The 13,576-nt window shown below is 31.2% G+C and overlaps 1 protein-coding gene across 1 annotated transcript in view; it reads right to left on the bottom strand.

Moving 5' to 3' along the window:
• LOC113548871 (glypican-6-like) overlaps window positions 1–11,912 on the bottom strand; it is a 53,843-nt gene extending 41,931 nt beyond the window's left edge. Inside the window, exon 1 of the mRNA XM_026949958.1 lies at window positions 11,316–11,912. Within this exon, the coding sequence (XP_026805759.1) occupies window positions 11,316–11,466 (151 nt within the window). The 5' untranslated portion in view covers window positions 11,467–11,912. The remainder of the gene's footprint in view (window positions 1–11,315) is intronic.
• Window positions 11,913–13,576: the final 1,664 nt, after the last annotated feature.

Below are 13,576 nucleotides of genomic sequence, written 5' to 3'. Positions count from 1 at the left end.
TAGTGTCCACCTGAATGGAAAACGCATGCATTATGTATTGTATAATATACACAGTTGACAAACGAATACCTACGTATATTATAATATGTATACTATACACTGTAAGTAACAGAAAAACAAATTCAATAATAATAGGTACTTGGGTACATGTTTTTATGAAAATATGTTGTTTTTCTTTAAACGGTATTATAAACACTCGAATAGTAAATAATAATCGATAGTCAAATTATATACACGCAATAATATAATATGAATATTATAAATATGTTGTCATCGGCGTATATATTGATAGAATTGATATTTAATATTTTGTTTGATTGACTGACCGAAATTGCAGCGAAATAAAAAATCCGCAGTGGTTGTATGAGGCTTACATTTTATAGAGCAATATTCACACACGTTTCTTAGAAACACGATTATTATCAGTACGATTTAAGGAAATCACTAGCGGGTATGATTGGGTGTATAGAAATGTTCTAGTGATTTATAACCACCTGTATAATACAACAGAGGAGACCTTGTCGCGATGTCCGTTACACACGGAACTTGCGGTATTTTAATATTATTTTGCTCAGAACAGGATAGCGCAATAAACATAAATCGAGTTTGGAAATACTGCAGGTGAATCGATGTAATATAACAAAACTCTCGATTTTGTGCATTTACCACAGACATGTAATTATACAGCGTACTATATAATAATAGTAATACGAACGTATATAATATGTGTATAATGGGACGCGTGTCAGGACCACCCTATAAACATCGTTTGAAAGGAGAACAAAAAAGAAAAAACCGAAATAATGAAGAGTATACCTAGCTAACAATAAACGAATTAAAATAAATACGGAAAAAAAACCATTCCAATGACTTTCCCACCGTTTTCTCGGTCAAATTCCATAGGATGCCCGCGCCATTGTCATTTGTTACGGTTAATGTTTTCAAATATGTAATGATGGTGTAATGATTTAATCTCTGGAGCCCGGGGAACATATAGGTGCCCATATATATACATACAAAATCACATACACACACAGCATCTTCTACTACTATACATATATCAAATATATGCACTGCAGTCTATATTATATACATACTATATATAATAGTATTATATAATATACCTACTACTAGTACTACGGGAACCGGAGCGGCGGCGCTGCAGTTCGTCCACGCACGCCGAGTGAGAAAGACGAGCCGCCGAGCATTGTGTTTAAATGCAGTTATGGGAACAAAAGATTATTTGTGTACGCGAAGCGTATGCCTATATACCTGTATAGTGTATAGACGGCCAGCTCGGGATGACTAGACAATATGTGCGGTAAATGATGCAGATGCCGAAGGCGAAGAGCCGGAGAGGGGTCATGGCGCGGACACGCGGGAGGATAAAAATCACACATAGATGTATTATATGTGTATATATATATATAATATACAGACCGAACGCAGTGTGATCAATGAACACGCAGTAATTGAGGTTTACGAGCTAATTATTTATTTTTTTTTTATGGTCCCGAAGAATTTATCTTTAGGTCTTGATACGACCTCCGCCGCCGACCACCCCACGAGATAAAACCTGTGACGTATACGCCGTAATAGATCATATAATATACTGTCTATATTACTATATTGCGCGTACAATGATTTTCAGTATATATCTATATAAATCATGTTGTACAAAACAAACTGTTTATTATACATATATTATGATATTTTTAACAGTATATATTATTATGTATTCCTTTTCCTGCAGCCAGACGAATTCACAACGGGCTGCTTATTCACTGTGCGAGCTGGTGGCGCTTATGTGTGTGTGTGCATTATGTTTTGAAGAAATATGATAGACCATATTATACTGCTGTCTAGGGAAATGTTCAAAAGAGCACTTCACAATTTTCCGCATGTCTTTTAAGCTACGCTAACGGTTTGCTATATTGTTCCGCTTAAGTCCCAAACTTAAAAAATTCTTTCGTCTTACGCGTACATATAGAAATAATAATTGTGATGACTATACTAACTCTGTATTTGATGATAGCTCACTTCCAACGTAATCAAACATTATTTTCAATAAATATAATATAATATACTGTATAGCTTTCCTTTACGTTCAAACGTCTTTATAATCTGTATATACTATAAAATAGCGTTGAACTATAGATATATTATAATTGTAATAGATATTACACTTATTTTAAATCATGCATATGTAGATACCTATACAATAATATTATGTTCTATACAACAATGACGGATCTTAAATAAACACGCGATTGATTATCATTTTTCATTCGTCACAATTGACGTGTTAAAATTGTCAAGATTATTCCAACAATGTGATTGAACTTGTTTTATATATCATATTCCATGAAAAAACTGCACTCAGAATCAATGTAAGCTTGATATATAGCATTATAACCATGTAGGTGGACGTGGGCCAACGGATGCGATGATCACTTCTCGTCACACTTGATCGTTCTATATACAGTATATATGATATAATAACGGCGGCTAATGAATACCACTGAAAAATCTCATTCAATATGTCGGCCCGTAATTCACCATTACGGTCAATGCGTATCCACGATGAGAGAGATAGAGTGATAAAGATAGAGAAATACACAGACATAAACTGAGAAAGGAAGAGATTTGGTATTCAGAACGGACTCCCATGGTCCGCGTGTACACACACACACACACACACACACACACACACACACACACACACACACACACATATATATATATACCTGTCCAGTATCCACGCGGCTGTATGTACGGTGTTCAAACACAAGGAAGAGAAAGAAGAGAAGAAAAATAACGTGTATTTATTATATATACGCGCGTGTATATATCCATTACGACGATGTCCGTCTTTTCAGCTTGCACTCGTGATGAGTATATTATATTACCGGACCTTCAATAACCTCGGCCATTAATGCGGTATTTATTATTAATATGCTGATTGTATTTTGTGGCACGCCCAAAAATAGTGAGAACGGGGTGGAGCCGAAATTCCTATTGTGGATTCAGGGAACGAATAAACGTTGGACCACAGGACGAACTGCGGGAGTGTGACCGGAAGAATGTGTTTCCGGTGGTGAATATATTTTTGGACGTAAATCCTTTCTTTCTGGAGAGGGGATCTTGAATCTCCTAGAGCGCATTTTAGTATATAACATATTGTATCGGGTTCGAGATTCAATATATCAACGATCAATTGGACTCGGCAATCATACGATAACGGAAAAAAAGAGGCAAAACATGAGGTATGAGATACACGACTTGATAACGAATAACGATAAAAAAAAAATACTATACGAACAAATTTGTTTAACGAAATATAAATATGTACAATGACCAGTATGATTTGTTCACCCAAAAACATGGGTAAATCACATCTTATCTCGCAACAAAATGGTAAACGGTTTTAAAAAGAAAGCACTCTAGTTCTCATTCAACTATATACATAATAGGTATATGCGTACCTATAGTAGTGGATAAGTTATAGCAACAGGGACGTAAATACGTTACAGAAGATAATAAATTGTTTGGTAATCCAGCATTATTATTCAACGCCATGCGCACTGTTTACAAATATGATATCTAAAAATCTTTTGCTGCAACACAATTTCATTTTTTACTGTCACTAAACGGCACATATAAATAATAATAATAATAATAATACGCTCGGAGACAAAGCGCTCCAATTTAAAATTATTTTTCAGTAGATAACCGGATTACTCGTACATCGTTCGTATCGTAATATGACCTATACGTATATAATATAATATGTATATTGTATAGGTACTTAAATATATATACCTACAGTCGATGGATTCTGGCGACAGCGAACGAGATATTATTGTACATATGACGTTGCTGATGAACACATAAAACTCTGCGCCAGTTTTAATGACGACAGAAATGAAGAAACAAAAAATGAATCACGAAACCATTTACGTATACGCACGAGTCGAGATCTCGAGATTTGCACGCAACAATTCACACATTGAGAAAACGTTGTTGTCCCGCAGAGACGTTTTGTGAGAAACAGACCAGAAAGATAAACATGTGACGGTATCATGTAATTTTTCTTTTTAAATCGTCCGACAGTTACGCGGTGTGATGACTTTGCCACATATATATATATATATATATAATAATATGTAGATGGGCATCATAATCAGTGGCTTCACGAAAATATTTTATTTGTAAGCTACCCACATATAAAATTATAAATTTTTTATAAATTTATTTTACAATATCAATCAACATTATAAATTAATCTATAATACTTTCAATAATAAATTAATAAATAGAACTTATACACATACAGTATAATATTATTTTCGCAGTTCTCCTTTTATATACAACAATACAGCATTTTGTTACCTACATTTATATTATGCGCTAACTCTAATAAAGTACCTAAATCAATAAAATATATCACATTTCTAATTTATCACACCGAGTTAAAGTCAACATACGCAGTACTTATTCAATAATGATAGAAGAATTTTAAACCTAAACAAAATTATCCATCCATCTAAAATATGAACGTGACGCCACTGCAGGGTATAATGTTATACATTTATTATTTGTCATCTTGTAGCGCGGCCTAGACGCTGTCGTGGACCTGGCGGAGTCTATAGCTTATCTTCGGCACACGAACCATCACAACATCGTATATTATGATGGTGTACAATGTCCAAGGCGGGTAAACGTGTCGGTAGATCCGACGTGTACGAAACGACTGTCGCGTACACGTACGATCTATACGGTATTATACGATCTCTGATGCGCCAGATAACGACCGGCACGATGTAGGTACCGATGATGGACCGGCTGCAGTTCTATTCGGACTCACGGAAAACCCGAAAAACGTATATAATGTGTATAAAATATAATATTAGTTAAATAATATTAGGCACAGAGACGAAGACGATTTTATTATTTTATTTATTTGTTGACACCGGAAAACCACTACTCGCGCGTAAGAGACACGTCTTATACATGAAATAAAAGATTTATAATACATGCGTATATACATTATGTTTTTTTATGTATAAGTTTATATATATTATATATAATATATAGGTAGAGAGAACGTGACTGTACGGCCACAAGCGTCCGTTCCATTAAACAGCTCTTAGCTGCTGCAGCAGTCTATAATGCGACCCTTCAACGCGTAAACGTACCTATATAATATTATAACGTATACACGAGAAAACATTCCGTCATTACGGTTATTATTGCGCGTTTTATCCGTGTGTAATTTCACGATGACGTGTCAAAATGGCCAATCAACTAAAATGGGTATAAAAAAAAACATTTAAAAAAAAAAATCGTGTACATGGCTTTTAGTGGTAATTGCGACGATTTTCACTTTGCCCTGAAGTGAGTCGGTGTATGAAATAATCATAATAAAAAAAAATTGTGTGTTAAAAATTCCAGTTGGATCTGACGACGGAGAACATAATAAAAACGATTGTTCTCATCATAGGATATCTCTCTCTCTCTATATATATATATATATGTGTGTGTGTGTGTGTGTGTGTGTGTATTATGTACAATCCTTAGCGTTAATTATATCAAAAGTTGAGAAAGGGAGACATATTACTCTTCATTTAACATTTGTAATTACATTAGTTTTATATTTGAAGGTGTATATAATTATATTATGATTATCGACGACAAGTTAAAGCACGGGCATCATTCAATCATAATTCATCTTATCTATAGGTTCAGACTAGGTACGAACTCATAGAAAATTTGTAATGAATAATTATTAATTTTTATTAAACCAGCAGACCATTAATAGACAACTGTTATTACAATATTATGTCTTTATTATATCATAGATGTAAATATGACTATGAATATATTTTTTTTTGTTTATAAGAATGAATAATAAGATTCTTATACTTGATATATTTAAAGTTAAAGTAGGTAATTACTAGGAAATTGTATTTTTGATTCAGCATTTTATATTAATAGGTAAATATTTGTTAGATACGCGATATAGTTCCAGGCACAGTCGATCGCTGTTCAGGAGTACAGAAATATAGACTACATTATAATACCTAAAACCACATTTAAAAATAGAATTGTAATTTATTTTTATAATTAATATGTTTTAATTATTTTATTTGAATGTTTAGTAAAGAATATGAAATGTCAATTTAATGAAAATAAAATATGATATACCAGTTAATTTTAAGTATTATAACTATTTTAAGTATATTTACTAACGTTTCGCTTCGTTTGACAATATAATTATTTTAATACAATTAAAAAAATAATTTTCAATAGTGTTTACATATATAAACATGATTAATCAATAATTTATACATTTATATCTAAATTTATTCGTCAAAAATTTTAAATTTAACGAGTTAATGTATGGTTTTTGAAATATTATATGCCATCCCTATGTTAAGTTTTATAAAAAAAATGCTTTATAAATGCTTTTATGCGAAATAAATTAATTACACAAATTATTTTTAAGTTAAAAAGGGCAGACAAAAGAGTCCTATACTTTTGTTTATTTAGTCATTTTTTATAAAGTGGATAAGAATTGCTTTTATTCAGAAGCGTTAATTTGTGTGTTCGTAAAAGAGTCAAATGTATTATTATTATTCAGACACTTGTTGCATACATTCAAAAAAAAAAATACTTGAAATTACCCTATAGGGTTTATAAGAATAGCAATTTAAATACTTAAATAAAATAATATGTGTTTACATGTTTATATATTGTAATTATTAAGAATAATCTCAAGTATTATCTTTGTATTTTACTAGGAACATAATTTTGATTTTAATTTGTATTCATTTGAATTTAAGTAAATCCACAAGTATAATAGGAATTACAATTTATATGAATCATACATAAACGTAATAAAAAGGCAATATGATTATTATAGCAATGATGATTCCAAATAAAACTAAAAATAAAGTTAAAACAGCTGGCAAGGGTTTATCATTGATACATAAATGCATTATAATGATTAATGTAATTTCATATAGAATGTGATAACATAAAATATTCGCATAACATTGGTGTACTTCGAACAGTAACTGATAATAAAAAATGAAAAGCTGTTAAACATTTTAAATTTCCTGAATTATAATTTAGACGATTTCAATAACTATGGAATCGTTACTATTATAAATTATGTATGATTTAAGAATATATATATTCAGAATTTTTAGTAATATAATAAAAAACTATACTAAATTAATAACTTAAGTAGGTTTTTTAAGCCAGGTCCATGCACAAAAAATACTAAATCTAATCCCATAAACTAAAGTAACTATCAAACTATTACGAAAGCGACTACCGTATTATCATTATGTATCATGATCCCTATATGCACAAAATTATCAAAAACTATAATTTAAAAAAATATTTTATCTTATAAAATACTAAGAAAACTGACTACAATTGCAATAGAATAATAAATGCCAAATTTTACAAATTTTAATGAAGTGGTATCATTGTATAATTTATATTTTAAAACTGTTTTTATAAGGTTTATACACATAAAAACAATGTTATCAAAATATATCAATACTGTTTTATAACAATCTAATTAAAAGGGTTTTAACTTTTTTCTTTTTTAAATAAAAAAGATCCTCATAAAATATTACAGTATGGCAATGTATATTATCATGACTCTAATAAGTAATAAGTAATAACCGGTGTAATAACATGTTATTCTCATCATTTATTGTTCATTAAAATGTATTCAGTCATTTTCGTCATTGTTGATTTATAATACCTTCTGCGCGCGTTATATAGTTTTACAGTACATACTTTTATTTATTTTATAAAAACAAAAATTTTTATTTTACAACGTATGTATAGGCACTATAGGTACCTATACAATAAAAATACGAGTGCATTTATAGTATGCGGTGTACCTTATGTACGTGTGTGTATTGTGTATTCAGATAAACTCCATAATTTGGTTATCTCCCGTTTTTTGGTTATAGTTATATTGCTATTTCGGAGACAACCCTTTTCTGTTCTATTAGTCCGTCTGATACAACGGTTTACGGCCAATATATTCGGGAGACGAAGACATTCCACACAAATCGTTTCGTTCCCGACATACCTCAATGAAGACGCATTGTTTACACAGGAAAACCAGTGGTGGTTGGAAGAAGCAGCAGCAGATAAGAACGGTAAAAAAAAATTATCGTTAATGAAATAAAAAAATACACAGTATAAATACCTAAGCCGTTTTTTAATCGTATTTTAGTTCTTTTATTTTTTTAACTTACATTTTTTCAGCAGTGCTAAATTCTCGATAGTATGATGTAGCTACGTTGGCATAATATACCATTTACATATTATTTATAAACAATACAAAATATTTATACTATTATAAGAGAATTATACCAGCTGAATCTATTCACGTCGTTTCCATATACCTAAATATGTATTATTTTGTATTATTACAATATCGATTTCGTACCTATGATTAATTATTAATAGGGCTCGGATTTATATGTAAATACATATTTTTACTGCGACTTGATAAATTAATTTAAGTGAGTGATAAATTTGTTTCAAGAGATTTCCGATGAAATTAACTATATTTTATTTTACATATTTTTCATTAATTCCATTTTTTCCTACATATTTTGACAATTTGTTCATTTACGATTTTTTTAATAATTATTAATTATGTACGGTTGTATTTTTCAATACAAACAATTTCCCAAATTTCCAAAAGTACAACATAGTAACAAAATAATACCAATTATTGAACTTAATCTACGGTAGATGTAACTTACTCCTTCAGACATAGTCAAAATGCAATACAGTCCACTAACATCAGTAGAAGCCTAAAAATCATTTAGTCAGTATAAGGCAATTTTACGACCAAATCGAAGATTTTTTAAATTTCAAAATTTCAAAATAGCTATTATCATAAATTGTAATCAAGATAATTAAAATTTTTATTATTTTTTAGCTTTTTTTATTTTTATTTTATAATTTGTAACACTTTTTTTAAACTATTTTACTATTTAAAATATAATTTGTTTCATTAGAAACTGATATGGCTATATTATATAATTAAATATTAATAAATAAATCATATTAATAAAATACATATTTTGATTTTTTAGCACATATTTATGTACATAATTTACTAACGTAAATACATATTTTGGTTTCATAAATACATATAAATCCGAGCCCTGGTTATTCAATTCCAATTCGTGGGCGCTTAAATATAGGTACCATGGCAATTGAGATCACAATTGTAATATCGCGACCATCGATGGTTTATGTTTTTTTTAGATATAATAACCTATATGTATTATGCGTAAATTATAAACAAATTTAATTTAATGTAGCGGTATCGGTATGCTTTGTAAAATTGTAATTTGAAAAATTGAATTTTGAATAGGTACTTAAATAGAATAATACTTCACTAAAAATTGAAACATCGTAAAATATTTAAATATCTAATGTACAAACACAGATCATATTTTTAACTTCAAGTTTGAAAATATATTAATTAGCTCTAATATTAAAGTTAATAATACAGTATAAAGTTTGCCCTGTTTAATACAAATTTGGTATGTGACGGTAGAGAAAACAAATAATGCTCTGACATCCTTTTAAGTAAACTAAATATTAGCTAATCATATTGAAATTTAAAAATGATAAATTTTTGTTAAATTTTTTTTAGTCTAATCATTTATAACATACATATTGCCATTAAATAAATTTTAAATCAGACTGTTTACACGCAATGAAATGTATTATAATACATATCTAAGCATAAACAGGCGTCAAAATTAGTGCGAAAGTTAAATATAACCTACACGGCTACACGTAATAAATTTAAAGATTTTATTAAAAACTTAAAAGTTGTTTACTCGAAAAATAATAAAATGTTTTGATCTCAAATGTGATTATAAAATTAAGTAAAAAAATATTATACATAAAGTCAGCAAAAAGTATGTACCTATTTAAAAAATATAAACATTAAATATAACAACAATTTTCAGATAATTTGTTTTTAACAATATAGATAAAAAATAATAGTTATTTAAATCAATATTTATTACAATTATTATTGAAGTTTACAATTATTATACGAATGATTTATTTTTACATACATGATAAGATTGAACATTGTACAATACGGTACAACACTTATTCGTGTATTTTGAAATATAAATGAAATTATCAATTTTAAAAGACCAAAAACTTTTTCCGAAAATGACTATGAGTGATATTGACCGTTTTTTACTTAATTTTATCAATCTATAAATCGATTATCCTTAGTTGGCATTCATCAATTAGAAATTCATTAAATTCCTAAGTTGAATATTTAGAAAAAGTACAAATCTTAGGTTGACCGGTAATATGAGCAAAACTATCGGTGAATAGAGTTTAATCGGATATTGCTCTGTATATAGATGCATCAGAACGTGTATACACGCGTTTTCCGACGTCATATTATTACACTTACGAAAACATGATATTAATATTTGATATTGAATTGACCTTTCGAAAATTGTCTGCAAAACTGATATGCATCAGATATGCAACACGTAATATCAAGCATTTATGGCAAGGACGCGTAAATATAACATTATTTTTATCTAAACTTAACTAGTTAGATGAACCGTACAATACTATTATTTATTATATACGTGAAAAAAATGAACATCAACGCTCGTTCGAAACGACCTAGCGTTTGAGTTGTCGATCGAATCGATTTAGAAGTCGGTGGTGCAAACGTCCGAAAATATAGAGCGCTACAGAAAGAGGGGGAGAAAGGAAAAACAAGCACACACACGCACGCTCGCTCGCATGGATATGTAGAGGGGCCGGAAATGCGCAATATACTGTCACCCTTTAAAAATATTACACACAACCACCCTTATCCCATCCGACGGCACATTTGGCAGCATCAAAGGAGTTAATTTTATTCCGCGGCAAATGACGAATCGATATAAACAGGCACGTGCCCGGCATGATGTACGTATATAACAGGGTATATAACATACAGTGACAATAGTGGCATGAGAAGTTATCACCGGTTAGGAGAGGGACACAGCCACCCCTGTACTAATTTTTTTCTTAGATGAAATCTTCATCGCAGTCACTAACTATCCCTACATTATATCACACTCAACTCTCGTAGATTATTCAATGTATATCACAGGGTGCGCTAGCTGACTGTGATTTGCGACGAACGTGACAATAACATAATAAATAGCTAATGTATTATTGATAAGAACATTTTCTATGCAAAATCCGACACAAAGCACTTGAACACTTACTTGACACAGCTGGTTGTTCCAATACGTAGCTGGTGTCGTTGAAATGCGTTCGGAAGTAGTTGGAAGTCCGGTAACACGAAGAAGGCGCGCTGGCGATTGCCGTCTGCGCTAGGCACAGGACGACCGCGAACAACCAAAGACTGCGGGTCATTTTAGCTTCCGGACGGCCGGTTGCTACTGCGAGAAACGAAAACGGTAATAAACCGCGACGGAACTACGAAACGGTTCAATTAAATGTTAAATAATTAATTATTTAAACTGTACGAGAGGGATGATCGTCCACCGCCAACACTATAAATCGCGCAACGGCATCAAACGCATGGCCGACGCCGCACTGTTGTGGAACTGGAAACGGTGTTATCGATCGAATGCTACCCGGGCCCGACCGGCTCGGTCTCCACGCGACAAACAACCAGAATTACTGCGAATCACGGCAATAATCAAACGATATTTGAAGGGGTCGTTTTTCGTTATTTGGCAACGGACAGATACGCAGACGAGTAACCGGCACTCGGTACGGGCGCACGTTCAACACTAATACTGCTGCAAGAACAACTACAACGACGACAACGACCGGTGTACACTACTGCTGCCGTTAGCGGTGCGTGGCGCGTGCAGCTGCGGCGGCGGCGGTACCGGCCGGGCCAGCAGATGATTTCGGTTCGGCGTCCGGCGACGGGGCCCGAACCAAACCGACGACCGCGTGTCCGCCTGGCCGACAAGTATGGGCAGGTAGGAGCCACGACAGGTATGGGCAGGTAGTCTCACCGAAAATATTATTACAATAATAATAATAATACCGACACTAATCGAATAAATTACACGATCGGATCTCTACTCCCCACCTGCACCCAGCCCAGACGCGAAACACGATCCACATAATATTACACACTATTCGGAGCCTACAAAAACTCTGTGTGGCATGCAGTACTACACAGTTCGATAGAATATTGTACTTGTAAGTTATGGGTGGGAGGCTGCAGATAGGTACGATCTTATCGTGAGATATGGGGAACTTACTGAACTTTGTTAGCGAGTAAAACGTTTTGACATTTTAATAAAGCTTGAGAACAATGAAGAAAATGATTATCCATCCCGACGGCCAATCCATTACAACAACTTGGATTTCAGATTTGATTTCGACCTTTAAAGTTATCATCTATCTACTATATAACCTAACCTAACCCTATAGATTAAATATATGTGTATAATTATAATCTTAAATCTATGGTAGTACAATGTTTCAAGTTTAACCAAATATAATAATATTATACAGTCATATATAATATAATAATTTATATGAATATGAATGACATTTAAGTACTGTATATTTTATAAATTAAGTTCAAAACAATATTTATAAAAAAATTAGACGACATCGTAATTTTTTACTATAATTAATATCACTATTCACTTATATGTTACATTATAGACCCAAATTCGCAAGAATGCTTAATTGATAGATACATAAATCTTTATAATATATTATTTGCAATTATGTAAAGTTGTTTCATTTTAACTGTAAGACTGATATAGACTTGTTTAAACCAAATAGGTAATAATATTATCATCTTACTACACCATCGCCACTCAATCTATATTTTAAGAACCTATAGGTAATCAATTTAAATTTTAAGAAAAACAAAAATTAATTATCTGCACAAGTACCAGCATTTTCTGTAGTAGCACGCGATGACACGAGTCAATCACAACAAAATCAATTATATTTCTCAATTATTATAAGTACCTAACATAATTATATAACACATATAAATTATAATTTATATGCCCGTTGGTTTTTCAATTAATTACCAGCGATTTGAAAAAATTTTAAATCTATACATTATGATATTCTAAGGAATAACGATTTTTATTTAATTTACAGACCTACAATACTGACAGATGGCATAATTGTTAATACTTAATTACAATAATAATTTTAAAATCGTTAATTAATATGTAAAGTTTGTCGTTTATGATGAATCGGTTAACATTTTTTTTTTTATCATAAAGCTGTAAACAAAATGTAGGTTATTTTATTTAGTTAAATTGAACGAAAATCACTTGAGTAATATAATAAGTTGTGCTATAGTAAAATTATTGGACAATAATAATTTTTAAAACGACTATTTTGGCAATTTATAACAATGCGGACATACGGGTCATAAACGAATAATCTATCGACGATCGACATCACTGCTTCGGTTACACCCAACTGATGGAATCTGTGTAGACTTATATATTTTATTCTATACGGTTAT

This window comes from Rhopalosiphum maidis, chromosome 1, assembly GCF_003676215.2.
Source record: "Rhopalosiphum maidis isolate BTI-1 chromosome 1, ASM367621v3, whole genome shotgun sequence".
NCBI classification, from domain to species: Eukaryota; Metazoa; Arthropoda; class Insecta; order Hemiptera; family Aphididae; genus Rhopalosiphum; species Rhopalosiphum maidis.
Note: the sequence above shows the minus strand (reverse complement) of the source record. Positions and strands in the feature narration are given on the sequence as shown.